The sequence below is a fragment of the Castor canadensis genome, chromosome 13, assembly GCF_047511655.1.
Source record: "Castor canadensis chromosome 13, mCasCan1.hap1v2, whole genome shotgun sequence".
In the NCBI taxonomy this organism is placed as follows: domain Eukaryota; kingdom Metazoa; phylum Chordata; class Mammalia; order Rodentia; family Castoridae; genus Castor; species Castor canadensis.
The window spans coordinates 54,639,411-54,656,762 of record NC_133398.1 but is presented as its reverse complement, the minus strand read 5'-3'; the positions used below and the strand labels follow the sequence as shown (position 1 = coordinate 54,656,762).

At 40.0% G+C, this 17,352-nt stretch overlaps 1 protein-coding gene across 16 annotated transcripts in view; it reads left to right on the top strand.

The window, feature by feature from the left end:
* Positions 1-17,352, top strand: part of Cntln (centlein) — a 314,618-nt gene that overhangs the window by 58,569 nt on the left and 238,697 nt on the right. For 15 of the 16 annotated variants that reach the window (XR_012440429.1, XR_012440430.1, XM_074051749.1 and 12 more), the window contains one exon: positions 4,058-4,142. Coding sequence is in view for 13 of the 16 variants with exons in the window: in XM_074051749.1 (XP_073907850.1) it covers positions 4,058-4,142 (85 nt within the window). In the remaining 3 variants the exon portion in view is untranslated. Of the gene's footprint in view, positions 1-4,057; positions 4,143-4,754; positions 4,788-17,352 lie in introns of all 16 variants that reach the window. The other variant, XM_074051762.1, reaches the window with a different exon arrangement.

Here is a 17,352-nt window from a genome sequence, read left to right as displayed (position 1 = left end):
ATACATAATACACATAAATACATATGAATTTTATATATATGTACATTTCTTTCCATACAAATTTTTGGCAGTACTGGGGTTTGAACTCAGAGTCCTGCATGTGCTACACAGGTGCTCTACTAGTTGAGTCATGCTCCCAGCCCTTTTTTGCTTTAGATATTTTTTAGGTAGGGTCTTGTGTTTTTGCCCTGGGTTAGCCTCAGTCTACCATCTTCCTATCTATGGACTCCCATATAGCTGGGATGACTGCCTGCACCAGACTCAGATTACTGATTGAAATGAAGGTCTACCTAACTTTTTTGCCTGGTCTGGCTTTGAACTGCGTTCCTTTTGATCTCTGCCTCTGGAGTGGCTGGGATTACAGGTGTAAGCCACTGCCTCTTTATTAACGTATAAATGTTGGACAGTCCCAGAACTCAAACCTCAGAAATCTTTATCCACAGTCACTTCCTGGGTGATCCCATTTGCTCTTATGGTATAAAATATATTTGCATGGCTCCTGAGCTTGTGTCTCTAGCTTAACATCTTTACCAGTGCCAGACTTGGTTATCCACCTGCTCCTGTTGGATTTTGATAAAGGTATTTATTTAAAACTTAACATGTCCAAATCCCATATTCTAGTGTTTACCTATCTTCTGCTATTTTGGATAATATCTGTTCCATCCTTCTAGTAGTACAGGCAAAAGCCTTAGAAATATTCTTGACTCTTCTTTTTATTCTACCTTTCATGTCTAATGCATAAAGCAACCTTGTTAGCTTTATCTTCAAAGTTCCCAGAATGATATTTGTCACTTTTTTGACATTATCATAGATAACTATCTTGTCCATTTCACCTACATTTTTTTGTCTTAAGATACTGCAGTTGCTTACTCATTGGTCTTTTTGTTTTCACCCTTGATTCTTAGGATCTGTCTAGATCCACTAGCCAGTATCATATCCATAAAATATTAATTTGTAATATGTTATTTCTTAGATTGAAACAATCCTTTGCTTTCCCATTTCATTAAGAGTCAGATCCAAATTTTGCAGGATTTAGCAAGCCATATATTATTTTATCCCCATTGTCCTCATTTTCCTCAGCTACTATTTCCTTGTCCACTTTATCACAAATATACTTATTTCTTTACAGCTCTTTAAATATAGTAGTTACAGTAGTCCTCCCAGTCCTCTTATGTGCAGTTTTGCTTTCCAAGTTCTCAGTGATCCACAGTCAACTGTGACCTGAAAAAAATTAAATAGAAAATTCCAGGAATAGAAAGATCATATTTACATGACTTTTATTACAGTATATTTTTATAATTGTTCTATTTTATTATTACTTATTATTATTCTCTCTATATGCCAAATTATAAATTAAACTTTGTGGTAGGTGTGTATGTATAGTAAAAAAGAGCGTACATAGATTCTGCTGCTGTCTGGTTTTAGGCATGCATATGACATGGTTCTCAGAACACAAACCTTGTGGATAAGGGTTGATGACTATATGCACTTGGTTTGGGGTTTTGTACTTGCTACCATTCTCATAGTTTGGAAAACTGTTCCCTGTGATCTGTATAATACATCTTTTCTTTAGATCTCCAAATACTACCTTTAAGGAGAGCCATTAACTATCTTATATAAAATACCAACAACTTTCCATTGTTACCCTAATTTATTTTTTAAAATTATACTTAAAACTATTTAACATCCCATATATTCACTTATCTTTTATGTGCAGTATCTCTGTACTAAAATGTTAATTCTATGAGGGCACCATTTGGTTTATTTTATTCACTGTGATATTTCTGGTCCAAGAGATAATGTCCATCTGATAAGCGCCTGATAAATGCAGTTGAATGGATGGTGGATTAATGTGTTCAATGTGGCTTTTGTTTATTATTCTGGTAACTTCTTTTTCAATCTTAGGTTATATTTAATTCTACATTTTTAGTAATTACCTCTTAAATAACTGCTTTACCTTTTGTCTACCTTTTGCTACTTCTGGACTGTTGAGGCCATGTTAGAATTTCTTGGTGAAATAAACCTAAATGTCACAAGTGTGTCATTTTTTTATCTTATGATTTGTCTGCAGTGCCTTGGATGAAAACTTCATTAATAGTCTTTAGTTCAGTAATTCACTTTTTGTGTCTTGTCCTGAGCTTAATTATTTTTGCTTCAGTGATTTTGATATTTATTTTTAGGAATTTAATAGGTGTTTTGACATGTACCTGTTCTTGTTTATTGTTTTTGTTTTTAATATTGGTCATTTTATATCTTTAAGGACCCTTAACATAACCTGTTATATATTTTTTTAGTTGTTTTCTTTTTGTCCAGATGATTGTATCTTCTGATTATTGAGCTAGTGTGTTGGTGTATATGGATTCCTGTGTTTTGGATATTTTTCTTTATGGTCACATCTTGAGAAGGGAGCATTGTTGTTACTGTTACTGTTCTTTTCCTCTTTCTTTACTCCTCCCTGTCTAGTGCCTTTTTCTCTGTAGAAATTTAATGCTTGTCACTAAATGCTTGCCAACCTCACCCCAGCCTGTCTTACTGAAATAGGTGTTAGCTTGGTAACTTGGGTCTCTTTGTCAAGAGAGACATAGGGATTTTACTATATTGAGTGTATCAGCTAAAGGGTGTTTTGACCAACACCAGATTGTGGTGCTGTATCTATAAACTTTTGCCTTTTTAGACTTTTCATATAAGCCTTAGTTGCCAAAAAGGGCAACAGAAGTTTTTTCTAGACTCCTCTCAAGAGTTAGGAACCCCATCCTACTCTTGATTTCAAACAACGAGCCTCTTTTCTTCACATGAACAAGGCACTTGTATACCCCATTATCTCTGAAGCCAAACTCCTTTCTATTTTAGCCTGCATCTGACATAGAGGATAACAAATAGCATCTTCATCCTCAATCATAGCTTTGTATCTCTGCTTAGTTTGTCCCAGGTTATTCTTACATGGGGAAGCTGTGTCTCTGTAATTCTTTTGTTTTTTCTATTAATGCTATATATTTAGAGAAGAGAAGGATCCTGAAGTGTGAATTTATTATGCTAACTTATTGGAAGTCTAATTTCAATATTTTATAAAGTGTTAATACCTACTGATTTAATCTCTTATACCCAGTGGTATGTTTTTCTGATTGGTATCCCTTCTGGTATCCCTTTGTGCCTTCTCAGGCATTTGCTGTATTTCACTTTCACTTCACTTGAGAATCTTTTTTCCTCATCTGTGAATTCTGTCATTCATGGGCAGTTTGGTCACAGATTTCTATTTGTTTGACTTATTTTTAAAGTTTTAAAAAACCAAGTATTGGTGTCCAATAAATTTCCCCTGCTTATGATGTAAATTAGCAAGCCTTAGCCTGATTGTATTATCTCTTTAGACCTTTGTTCTTTTCTTTCCATATTTAAAGCTACCTTTGTTTATTTGCAGAAATAGTCATTATTCACATGTATTGTGATTTTCTGTTTCCCAGAGAACTATACTTTGATTTTACAACTGCCATTTAGTTTAGTCAGTAGTATTTCTCATAGAAAAGAAATGTATACATAGGTGTCAGAAATCCAAAATTTCTAGTCACGGAATATTGATTAGTAGCCAATCTCTGGTTCTCTCATTTTTGAGATTCTTCCTTTAAAAGTGGTAATATTTTATCCTTAATCTGTGCATATAAATGCTTTATTAGCAGGAATATACTTGTATATTTATTAATTATTATGGTTATAATCAAGGTTAAAATGTGACATATTTTTATCATATATCTAAATCTGGGAACTGTTCTTTTAGTATGAAATTGTCTTAGTTGTTAGCAGTTGTAAGTTTCTGTTAGTTCCATATGGTTTCTGATTAATTTTGAAAGGGCTGTCAACCCAAGATAATTTAATTTTCTATATTTTAAAGTGACATTTATTATCAAGATGTGAACATTTGAAGGATTAGTTATGGGCTGGATATAGCGGTAGAGTGCATGTGTAGGATGCATGAGTGCCTGGGTTTGATCCCCAGCACTGAAAAGAAAAAAGAAACAGCTAGCAGCTATAACTAATAAACTCTCAATATGTTTTTTATTTTTAGAGAAAAACAGAAATCTGAAGCCAAAGACAGAAAAGTTCTAGAAATTCTGCAAGTCAAGGATTCTAAAATACAAGAAATGGAACAGGTTGGTGTTTTAATAAAAAATAGTAAAAATTACTGTATTTCGTTCAGGTGGTAGATGTTTAAAATTCTTAGAAGTTTTTTACAGTGATATCAGGATTATTAATTTAAAGCATTACTGTTTGTAAATCACTATAGTCAGTCTATTCTTCATTATTATACTTTGCTTTTAGCATATTAGTTGTTTCTGAAGTAGGTTATAATAGTTATTCATTAAAACTCCTAAGGTAATGTAGTTTTATAATAGTAGCTATTATTGTTTTTTATTGCATTTTCACTTTTATTGTTAGCACCTATTCATTTTTGAAACTTGTAATTTTTCACATGGTTTCGATTGTAGCAAAGATCAATAACTAGAATAATTCTGTTTTTATCTTTTGAAAACTTGTATGTTTGAGTCAGTGTAATCCTATTTTTTACGAATAATCCATATATTATACAATAAAATATAATTTTACTTGTATGTTAGCATTGTGTATGATTGGTGCTTCCAGGTACCATTTTTAAGATAATAAACATTTCATAAATAGCACTGAAAGAAAATTTCTGGCTTATATTAGAGGTAACTTTTTGGCGGGTATACTCTTCTGACTTTTGAATCTGTTTTCCTTCCTAGCCAATTAAAGGATCATGAAAACTTTGATTTAAGGTTGGTTATTTTTATAAAATTGATTTGTTAAAGTACTAAAAGTGAAACTTACGTAGGAGGTTCAATTATTTTTCTATTCCCTATATCCATATAAATTCTTTCTGAAGTGGAATATAGATTCCAATATGACATATTAAATTGATATTAATACCTTCCCCAAGGTTGTGTTTTACTTATAGAAAATTTCATAATTGGTACTAGAATGATAACATTTAAAAATAACATTTTAGTTTGTTTAGAGTTTTTTAGTATTCTCTTTAATAACTAAGTTTGCAGTGCTTTAGCAAAACTTCAGTTTGTCATAGACGTCCTAGCATTCTGTATTAGTTACTTTTCTTGTCATTGTGGCAAAATACTTGACAAAGCAACTTTAGGAAGGAAATACTTATTTTGGTTTACAGTTTCAGAGGTTTCAGACCATTGTGGTGGAGGAAGGCGTGGTAGAGTAGAGAAGTTTACCTTGTGGTGGCCAGGAAATAGAGAGATAATGCATGTGCTACTGAGATTTCTCCTTTTTCCTTTTCATTTCATCTGGACTCCATCCTATGGGATGGTGTCACCCAATTTCAGGGCAGATTTTTCCTCCTTCAATCCAGTCTGGAAGCACCATCACAGACACATCCAGAGTTGCTTTATTAGTCTCCTAGGTACTTAATTCAATCAAGTTGACAATCAGAATTAATAATTTCAAGTCCACCCCAAATACATCTCCTTAGACCATAACATTCTGTCACATGAACCTGTGGGTGACATTTCATATTCAGACCATAACATTCTGTCCCAATCCTGAAATGTTCATGTCCACTTCAAAATGCAAAACACATCTCCAGGACTCTCCATAGTATTAAGAGTTCCTGTATTGCTTAAAAGTACAAATTCAAAGTCTCCTCTGAGATGCAAGGCAAACTGTTAGCTGTGAGCTCCTGTAAAATCAAAAAGAAAATTATATACTTAGAATGTACAATAGCAGAGAGTAAACATTTTCATTCCAAAAGAAAAGAATGAGGAAATAGAAGGGAGGGAAAGCAAGACCAAAACTCAGCAGGGCAAACATTAAATCCTATCGCTCCATGTTCAGCATCTGGGGCACTGGTAGAGTGATCTGGGCCCCAACAGGTCTGCCATTTGCAACCCACATGGTCTGTGTCTGTGGGTCTGTGTCTTGCTTGCTAGCTCTCCTCATTGTTGCAGCATTCCCTGGCAGATGGTCCATATTCCTTCCCTCTTTAACTTTCTTAGGTCTCCATCACATCTTTGGTTTCACTCTCATAGCTTCATGCATTGCCCTTTCAGGGGCTGCCTGCTAGCTTCCTGACACTCCTATATGTTGGCTAGCTTCCAAGGCCTTCCTTTGAAATCTGGGTGGACGCTTCTATGAACCCGCAACTCTTGCATTCTGTGTGTCTGCAAAATCAGTATCTGTAACCAGCTTGAATAGTAGCTACACTCCTTTGGACCATGTATGTGGCAGTCTCTGAATGCCTGGATGGCTGAATGCAGGGACACACTTCCTTAGGTGGCTTTGTGTGAGCAGAGTACCCCAAAGCTATCTTCTCAAAGCAGATCCTTTGAAATGAGTTGAAACCTTTACATTGTGGAGCCTGTCTGGTGGAGTCTGGCCAATTGCTGAGAGGTACTCAATGAATTTTCCTGATGTCCCAAAGCAAAGTAGTTGGCTCCGTTTAAATGACTCTGATATCTTCAGCACCCACAGTTTCCTTGGCCCCAACTTTAAAAGTGCTCCTTTTCCAGACAAATTGCAAGTTTTTCAAATATTTCTGCTCTGCTTTTTGCTCCTAGGTCTCACTGTAAGTCTGACTAAAAGCAGTTAGCAATAACTGTGCCATAACCTGAATCCAGAGTTGCCTTGAATTTTTCTCTGCCAGATTGATTATTCTGTCATCTTTAAACTCAGCCTCCTACAATGTCAGGATACGGGCAAAATGAAGACAAGTTCTTTGTCAGAATGTAACACATATGCCTTCTGATCAGATTTCCAGTTGAGTCTTCAGTTCTCTGAAACCTCACGAGCATAGTCTTTATTGTCCACATTCCTATCAGCATTCTCATCTTCTGAGCTCCCATTAGAATCACCCAGTAAACTCTGCTGACAGCATTCTAGGATTTCTGTAATCCGTGTCTCCAAACGTTTACAAATTCTTCTTGCAAACCAGTTCTAAAGGGTTCTGAGCTATGTGATTATGTAGTCACAGCCTTGACCCCAACCCAGCTACCAATTTTCTGGTTAGTTAGGTTTCTTACCACTGTGACAAAATACCTGAAAGAAACAAGGGAGAAAAATAATCATTTTGGGTCATGATTTCAGAGATTTCAGTCTGTCATGGTGGGTAGGATTTGGTAGAGCAGAGCACATCAAGGTGGTCGGAAGCAGAGAGAGAATGCTTGTGCTTAGTGGGCTTTCTCATTTTCCCCCTTTCATTACATCTGGGACCCCAGCCAATGGGATGGTGCTAGCCACTTTTGGAGGGCCTTCCCTCCTTTGTTAGTTCTTTATGGAAACACCCTCAGAGACACATTCAGAGGTGTGATTTACTAATTTCCTTGGAGCTTCTTAAGCCAATCAAATTGACAATCAAGATTAACATCACAATTACAGTAAGCTCGCCTTATTTACAGTTTTAGCCAAGCAATGTCAAACAAGTAAATAAATAAAAACAAAAAAATTTAAATTCCCATGCACACATTATACAGCTCACTTGATACAAAGCTCTCATTCCTGTGTTATCGTCACTTGCATCTAAATTGTTGTGTGATCTGCTGAGTTTTTCCCTGCCCTTAATTTTGTGAAAATATGCCTCCCTAGAAGTAAACGTTACCCAAAAAGCAAGGTAGACGTTATAATTATCCTCTCAAGCCAAAAAAGGTCACATAATGTGCTTAATTTATTTTAAGTGAACATTTTAGTCTATTGAAAGGTGGCATGAGATTAGCAGAACTTGGGCGGTGTTATGGGAGAAATGAATTAAGCATTTGCAGTATAGGTCTAAACTCTACATACTGAACATTCTGAACAGATGTCTACTTGGAATGGTGTACCTGCAGATTTAAAGGATCTACTGTGCCATTAAAAATATGTTGACTTCCTTATCTAGGGGACCCTTATTTTAAGTCATTGGCTCACACATTTGTGAGCTAGCAAGTCTGAATTCTGTAGGGCAGGGTGGAGGAACGGAGACCCAAGAACAATTCAGTGTTGTAGTGTAAATCTGAAGGCATCCTGGAAGTAGAATTGCTTCTCCCCTCCCCCAGGGATCATCATGAGACCTTCAACTGATGGGGAGATGTTAGGCTGAAAGTGGCACAGAATAGATAGTGTTCACCCTAACATTCCTGCCCTTTGAGATCTCTGTATCAATATCTCTATCTCTGTATCTATCTATCTATGTAAAGGGAACAGGGCATTGATGTTTTTCTGTCTATTTCCTGCTGAATGGGGGTGTTGAGGTCTCTTAAGGGGAAGAGGGTATTAGCAGGGTCTTCTTGCTTTAAGAGACTGTAGCAGGCTTGTTGGAGAAACAGAACTGGAGCAAGCTTTCTCATGCTCCTGTTACTACTGAACCTAACTGACCTAACTGGGAGTGATGAGAGATGCAGAAAGGACAAACAATAGACAAACATGCATAAAACTGGGGTCAGGTGTGCTGAGTGCTTGGATGGAGACACACAACAGCCTCATTGCTTCTTTTCTCTATCATTCTCTTCATTTACTTTGCTTTTTTCTCTATCTTTATTCTTTAAGGCCTTGGTTCTAAAGTTTTTCTTTTCTGTTCTTTAAAGTCTCTTTCCTTAGACTTGCACTGTCCCATGTTTTCTCCTTAGCTTTCTTTAGCATAATCTCTCTTAGAGTCTTTGCCTCCAGACTTGCACTGTCCCATGTTCTCTCTTTAAGTCTCAGTGCTCAGACTTGCAAACAACAGCAGGTTTGTCTAAAAACTGCATTAGCATAACTCTTAAAGTCTCAGTCCTTAGACTTGCACTGTCTCGTGTTCTCTCTTTAGCTTTTCTTTAGCTTAACTTTTCTAAAGCCTATGTATAAAGTTCTTGGTGCAGAAAGCTGCTGTGGTGACACACCAGTCAGCGTCATGGCAGCCAATCAAAATCCCACATCAAAGAGCCTTCTTCAGGGAGTCTTTTATATCCAGTGGTAAACAAGGAGGTGGAGCAACAGTTCTCTGGGAGGGTGTGACATTGTAACAAGAGAAACCTGCATTTCTACTTCTCTGAAGGTAAACAACTTAGGAAAAGCAGCTGTTCTGCATCCTATACTCTTCTGTGGCTGGGGCCATGCCAAACTCAGCCTGTAGATTACTGGGCACAGCTCTGGTTATGTCAGGTTCTCATAGGCTTCTCATAATCTGCTCCCCACACAGAACCAAGTTGATGTGCTTATGGTAGTGTCCTGCAGGAATGCCTGGAGCCTCTGGGAAACAAAGTGAGAGGGAGTTTAAAGGAGGCAAGGTCCGATAGTCAACAGAATGAGGAAAAAAAGAAGAGGTCCCAGCAGAGGGGTTACCCATGGCATCCATTTAGTTCAGGAAGGCGTCTGTCCCAAGCTATCCATTGTTTGCTGTTGGAGGTTGGCAGCACATTCCCGAAGACTCTTAACTGCATGATGAATGAACAACCCCGGACTGTTTGATGTAGAAGCAACATTCTTCCTGTAAGAAGAGGCATGGTTCCCTCTTTTCAGCTGTTAGGAGGTCAAGAGTCCAGTGGTTTTGGAGGCCTGGAGGTTTCGGGTGAATAGGATGATTATATGTTGGTTTAATGTAATTTTTTTTTTTTTGCCTCAGATGTTAAGAGGGTCTTTAGGCAAGAGGGCCATCCTTATATGACTGAGTCTAATTGTTTTGGTAGATATGTACAAGTTGAGGTGTGTGGCCATAATCCTGAGACAGGAGCCCCATAGCGATGTTTTGATTTATGTGTAGGTATAAGCTAAAAGGCTGGGAGTAGTTGGGGACTCCAAGTGCTGGAGCCCTCAGCAAAGCCTCTGTGAGTTTGGTGAAGTGGGCCTTAATTGGCTTAAAAGGGTTTAGAGGCTTCTCAGGGGCATTCGGTGTGTAGGGGCTTGGTAAATAGGCCGAAATTGGGAATCCACAGATGAAAATAGCTGACCAGACCCAGAAAGGACAGAAGGTTGCTTTTTGTGCTGAGGCATGATAAAGTCTCAGATTATTTGTTTGCAGGACTGTGGGATGGCCCTTAAGTGAGGGGTAATGGTGAGATCCAGGTAAGTGACTTGTGAGGCTATTTGGGCCTTGCTGTGTAAGAAGTTGAGAGTTGTATGGTGTGTTTGAGGGATAGGTCCAAGGAGGGGCTACAGAGGAGTAGAGTTTGCTTGGAGAGAAAAAGAGAGAGAGAGAGAGAGAGAGAGAGAAAGAGGGAGAGAGGAGGTCACTGGCCAAAGCCTGACTAAACATGTGGGGGCTGTCTTGAAAGCCCTGAGGAAGACTGTCCAGATTAGCTGGGTGGAAGTGTGGGTGTCAGGGTCTGCCTGTGTGAAGGCAACAGATCCTGGCTGGAGGGATCTAGGGAGATGGCAAAGAAAGCATCTTTGACATCCAGTACAAAGAAATGAGTGATGGAGTGTGGAATATGGGTGAGAAGGGTGTCGGGGTTGTGGACAGCAGGGTATATGGGGACCACCACCTGGTTGACAAGGCGGAGATCTTGGACCAGGCGGTAGTTATTGGATCCTGTTTTTACAGCTAGAATGGGAATATTACTTGGAAAATTGTTGGGTCTGAGGACCCCTACCTGGGGAAGCCTAGAGATATGATGGGTTTTAAGCCTTGTAGTCCTTTATAGTCCAAGGGAGTATTGAGTTTGTCGGATATATAGGTCATTTATATTAGGGCTATTTTTATAGGCCTGTGGTGGGTAGCAACTATGGGAGGAAGTTGACAAATGCTTGGGGATTGACAAGAGGGAGTAGGGATGTGAGGTTGATGGATCTGTCATAGTCCAGCATTTGGGCAGCTGAGGGCCAGGAGTGTTTGTGAAATGTAGTGAGACATTTAATTTGAGGAGGATGTCACTGCTGAAAGTGAAATGGGACATTGGGGGAGATGACTGAAAAGGAGTATGAAAACTGAGTGTCAAACAGAGTATAGAGAGAAGGTCTGAACACAGCAGAGTTAAGAGCCATTAACCTCCAGAATAGAGAGGGAAGAAGGGAATAGGGGTTGGGAAAATTCTGGTAACACAGAATAAGCCCCTGTATCAATAAGGTTTTCCTACCTGATACTGACAGAGTTACCCTGGGTTCCCAGGCAGTGATGACCTTGTTGGGGGTAGTGGCTCCAGGATCCCATCAGTCTTCTGTTGCCAGGTCCAGAAGGTCTTCCAGTCCTGGGTCAGAAGTAGATGACTGGTAAGCACTGGCTGTCTTTGGGCAAGTAGATGGATCCTGCTGTGGATAATCCAGTTTCCACTGTCCTGTTTGATCACCTAGAAGGCAAGGCCCTGATGGTGGCCTGGGGTTATGACAGGGTTTTGCCCCAGTGACCTGACCAGCCACATTTGAAACAGGGCCTGGGGGGAGCCTTCTGCCCTTGTTGGTGTTAAGTACAGGATGGTTATACAGGCCTTTTTTTTTTAAATTTTTTTTTATTCATATGTACATACAATGTTTGGGTCATTTCTCCCCCCTCCCCCCACCCCTTCCCTTACCACGCACCCTGTCCCCTCCCTCTGCCCCCACCCCCTCGATACCTGGCAGAAACTGTTTTGCCCTTATCTCTAATTTTGTTGAAGAGAGAGTATAAGCAATAATAGGAAAGAACAGAGGTTTCTGTTAGTTGAGATAAGGATAGCTATACAGGGAGTTGACTCACATTAGTTTCCTGTGCACACATGCACAGGAAATGTGCATGTGTGTTACCTTCTAGGTTAATTCTTTTTGATCTAACCTTTTCTCTAGTTCCTGGTCCCCTTCTCCTATTGGCCTCAGTTGCTTTTAAGGTATCTGCTTTAGTTTCTCTGCGTTGAGGGCAACAAATGCTATCTAGTTTTTTAGGAGTCTTACCTATCCTCATATCTCCCTTGTGTGCTCTCGCTTTTATCTTGTGATCAAAGTCCAGTCCCCTTGTTGTGTTTGCCCTTGATCTAATGTCCACATATGAGGGAGAACATACGATTTTTGGTCTTTTGGGCCAGGCTAACCTCACTCAGAATGATGTTCTCCAATTCCATCCATTTACCAGCGAATGATAACATTTCGTTCTTCTTCATGACTGCATAAAATTCCATTGTGTATAGATACCACATTTTCTTGATCCATTCATCAGTAGTGGGGTATCTTGGCTGTTTCCATGACTTAGCTATTGTGAGTAGTGCTGCAATAAACATGGATATGCAGGTGCCTCTGGAGTAACCTTATACAGGCCTTTTTGGAACTCCTTTTGAATAGCATCTGCCAGCATCAGGATCTGGCTTGATACCTCCTGAGTTTTTGAGTTTTCTGTTCTTCCTCTATTGTTAAAAATCTTTGTGGCAGTCTTTGTAAGGTCTGCTTGGGATGTTTCTGGCCTTGCCCATAGTTTTTGGAGCTTTTGACTGGGAGATAAAATAAAGGTGGAGATAAAAGTGCCCTTTCATTTGTCTTAGGAGTTTGGTGGGTGCATTTAATCATTGCCTCTATTAGGTGGTGATAAAAGAGATGAATTTTCATCTGGCCCCTGACTCATTTCCTTAATCTTTTCATAGTTAACCACAGGATTTGTCCATACCTGCCAGCAGACAGGTTATCATATGTCTCCTTTGTCTTAGGTCCTGGGAATCTGCCTGATAGTCCTGTTAATGGCACTGGTGCAGTCTGTAATCAGAAGAATTCCAAATTCTTCATATCCTACCAGAAAGAATTCATTGCAGGACTTGTGGGTGTCAAGGGAGTTTATTAAAAGTTAGGGACGAGAAATACAGAGGGAAGCATTGTGGGGCCCAGGTGGAAGCTGCAAGCCAAGAGAGCATGTTTCTGCCCTTCAGGTGCTTTTAAAACCTATGATGACCTAGGGGAAGTGTGGACCAGGTGATTCTCAATCAGTAATCAATGAGTGGGGAGGGCATGGGCGGTTCCCAGCCAGGTGAGAGCGGTTCCTGAGCCAAAGCATGATTAATTTAAGGTGTAATTTTTTTTTCTATGAGTCCTGAACTTGCCCTGCTTTACCCTGCTTCAGTCCCAGTTAGGATCTTCCCTATGTATGGACAGCAACCGCCCCATGGGGTTGTGGGCAGAGGGTGTCTGCATAGGCTTGAGTAGCTGCTCAGATAAGGTCCTTATTCTCGGGGATAGATAGATGAAAAGAGAACATATACGTCATGCCAGGTCAGATTATAGGACTGGGTGATGTAAAGGAATTCCTTTTGATAGATAGTAGGATCTGACAGGAAGAACCAATGCTCTTTTTCAGTTTGTAGATGAAGAAGACAGTGGCTGGATCTGAAGAGGAGGAGGGTAGAGGAGGTTACCGGAAATGGGATCGCATATTTGGGGGTAGTGGGAGATAATGGTGGGGGCTGGGGAGAGGGTGGAGGGGCAGAGGGGGTGGGCTGGAGGAGGGGTAGCATTTTGCAGGGCTGGGTGAAGAAGAGCCTCCTTTGCTGGGCCAAAATCCATGAAAGACTGGGAGAAGACTTGGTTAAGGGGGATGATGTAGCTTTGGAGGCTATAGGAGGAGATGCAGTTTTGGAAGGTTTTTTATTTAGAAGGAGGATCTGGAAGGAATTACAAGACTGACAGAGGGAAGGTCTTGAGCAGAGATAAGCAATAACCAGCCTCTGTGTGCAGACCTCAGACCATCTGCCACAGTGTTGGAGAAAATTTTCTAGATCATGCTGAATTTGGAAATCAAAAATGCCCTGTTCAGGCCAATGGTTATCACTGTCCAATTTATATTGGGGCCAAATTGTGCTACAATACAAAGTTAGCTGTTTGGGTTTAATGGTCTTCATGAAACCTTCTCGAAGGTTTTGGAGGAGACTCAGATGCCAGTGGACTGTCCCTCAGAGACTTGAATGATTTCTGACCTATTTTTGTAGACAAGAAGGTGAGTAATCCTCACAGTGGTCCTACCTGGTAGGACAGACATATCAGAGGGCAGGAACATCCCCACTACCAATTGATAGTCTGTAATATGCAGTGCATCTGGAATTTGTAGGCATTCCCAGAAAAATAGCAGTTGAATCCTCCCAGTTGGTGGGTGGAGGGAGTCTCTCACTGGCTGAGTCTTTGCGTGGTTCAAGGTAGGATGGCCATAGTAGGAAACACAGTGAGAGAAAAACTCGAAGAAGAGGAACCTCACTAAAATTCGAAGGCTGCTGTTGGATGGAAGTCCAGCAATAGGGAGATAGTCACTGGTGGAGACATCAAAAAAAAAAAAAGGAAAGAAAGGGAAGGATGGGAGAGATTAAGTTGTGAAAAGAGGGAGAGAGGCAGCAGGGGCTGTGGGAGGTGACTCTAATCTCTGCTCAGAATAGGAGAGTGAACCTGGGAACAGCTGCTGCTCCCACTGCTTTCCAGGTTGCAAGAGTGGAGAGCTGGTGTAGCAGTGAAGAGGACCAAAAAAAGAAACAAGTCTGTTCCAATAATGTAACAGTGGGGAGAGGATGGCATAGTAGGGATATAAAATTTTGAAGAATCTAAATGTGAAGGTCACTGGGGGTGAAGTAGCCAGTAGAGTTGTATGCAGGCATATATGGGTTAAACCTTACTTTTTGCTTCTGTAACCTGCTTGCAAGGGTATATAAGGTGAAACCCCATTGTTTTGGGGGCTTGGCCTTTGGATGTGAATACACTGAGCCACTTCCTGTATACTAATAAATATTGCTTCCTGAAAAGCCTTGGTGTCTCATGTCTCTGAGATTCCTGTAACACTGGGAGTCAAACCTACATGCCTTTCTTGGGTTTCGGCCTCATCTGTTAAACTGAAGGTGGGACAGAATAGAAAGGTGGGAGGTGGCTTAAACACCAGCACAGGGCTTATTTGAGAAGAAGACATGTAGAGCTGAGTCTTCTTCTGGCCAAAGACAGAACCTCACTGCTGCTTACAGACTTGAAGTAGGTATTGGGGAGGGGTTTAGAGGGTCATTTTAGCTTGGAGTGGAGATTTTTCTGAGATCAGCAATTGCTTGGGGAAGCTAGAGGAGATGGGTTCTTAGCCAGCTCTGACCCTCAGCAAGGTGAGAGTTTGTCATTCCCTTGAGGCTAGGTGTGGTCCTTTCAGTAAGTGGTAGGGTGTTTCCAGTAAGCTGCCTATAAGGGTGATGGTCTGATCCTAACATGGCTTCCCTAACTGGTGAAATCAACTCGCAGTACTGAGGGTGATCTGTTTTAAACTCCACTAATTTAAATGTTAATCACATCTATACTTTCACAACATATGGACTTGGTACTTTGAGTGTCATGGCCTAACCAAAGTGACACAAAAAATTACCAAATGGTTAAGAGGAACTGTGGTAAATATGCCCGTGTTTTTCAGGCTAGAGGTTATGCTGTGTCGACTACTTGTTGCTATAGTTGCTGCCTTTGGTGTCTTGGGTTTTATTGGGCTTCTCTAGAGACTTCTTAAGTAACCTCTGAGATACTATTTCTTTCAGTTGTATTACCCTTTATTGTACAGGAGCCCTATTGATATGGTGTGATGGTGAGGCATGGAGAGAAAAGGATGACCATTCTGATAGTGTTATGATTAGGTCTCAAGTCTTTTGGTGAGCTTGTGCCTCTGACTGTTACCTTCATAATTGCTTCTCACTTGTATTGTTTCTTCCCTTTCTTAGGAGAAATAGGACGTTGAGATTGTGCTGGAGTTGATTCCGCAGGTTGGTTAGACTTTGGTAAGACTGTTAGGCTGGGCTCTGGTGAACCAGATTTACTTGAGGGCTAGTGTTGTCAAAAAGAAAAGAATTCTCTGTTTAAAAATGTCTACTGTTTCACTTCCCCATTGGCAGCAGGAAGGGATTTTTCTTCACTCTTCCTTGTGACAACCTGACAGGGCTCCAGAAAGTAAAATTTTGGAAAGCTTAGGAATCTTAGGAAAGTGTGCACTAGGCCCTCCTGGAATTTTATCTTTCAAATTTTTCTACATTCATCCTTTTGTAATTCATTAACTACAGATTAGCTTTTCCTACCCTGATATTGGTTCCTGTGGAACTTCCTGCTTCAGAAGGCCAGGTAACTGGGGTAAGACCAGAACTGAGGTAAGTAGGTCTTTTGTGTTTATCAGGCTAGAGGTTCAGCTGCGATGACTGTTTGTTGTAGCTGTAGTTGTTAGAGGCAAAACTACAATTCTGATTATTCTCTACAGCTATCTATCTGCAGAGTATTGGATTGCTCAGTAACCTCAATTCTCTGATGAATCTAAGAAGTGTGGATTTTTAGTTTGTTTAGCTTTTATCTTGTGTGAATGGAGATATGACTTCCAACACCCTTAATGCTGGACCAGAAACTGGAAGTCCCTTTGTTGAGTTTTTATTTTACTTAGTAATATTAAATAGTTTATGGAATACAATTAGAATGACAAGTCTTTTGGCTTTAGTCTTAATTGTCTATCTGGTCAAATTGTTAGAAAGTTTTTTTAGCTGGCTGAAAAAAACTTTCCTAGAAGTGCAATCTGTTATATTGATAATAGTTTAAAGAATTGCCGTACGGTTTCTTCTGGAAGCCTGAAGGGAAGCTGGTGGTAGCTGGGGCAGCAGTTGTAGAAGTGACAGTGGCTGTCAGTGGAGCAGAAGTGGTGGAGGCTGTCGAAGTGGCAGCAGCTAGCTACAGCAGCTATGGGAGCAGCCAGAGAATTGTGGAGGTAGATGCAGTTGTTGTGACTGGAATAGGAGCTATGGTCGTCAAAGTGGCAGTCACAGAAGCAGCAGAAGCAGCACAATTGAAGTGCAGGGAAGGTGATTGCTACAGAAGTGGTGCTTGTAGTACTCAGTTCTGCCCTGAACCCTGTCCCACCTATTTGCTGGTCACACAGACCCAGTGTGGCTGCTTGGCTCCACCCTGGAGCAGTGGTGGCTGAAAGCACAGTGGCCAGGCATGAGGCCCACTTTTGCCTGCAAAAACAATCTATGTCCAGAAACAACAAAAATAAATGAGAAAAAACCACTGTGTTGGGAGGTTTATGCCCTTCCTATTCTGTTGCAAGACTACGTTTAAGCTTTATTACTGTTAGTTATACAGTAAGTTATGTCATGAATTACTCTTCTATCATTGCACTAAATAACATGACTTCCGACAGCCTTGTATATTGTATTTAATTAAATGATAATTACTAATGAACAATGTATTTCTCTTTTTTTCTTACCTTATAAAAAGCTCACCAATAAATTTTGGTTTTCAATTGTGATTAGTTTTCTTAACCCTTCCTCTTTCTTCATTTGCCACTGTTTTAGTTTTGTGGTTTCATTATTTCTGTTTTTTATTAAAACCTTCATGCCCATTTTGAAAGTAGGTCAGCATTAATAATAAATAAACTAAGCTCCAGTACTGCCTGGGAAAAAGCCTGTATATCCCTTTTTCCCCTACATCATATTTACTATAATTCTT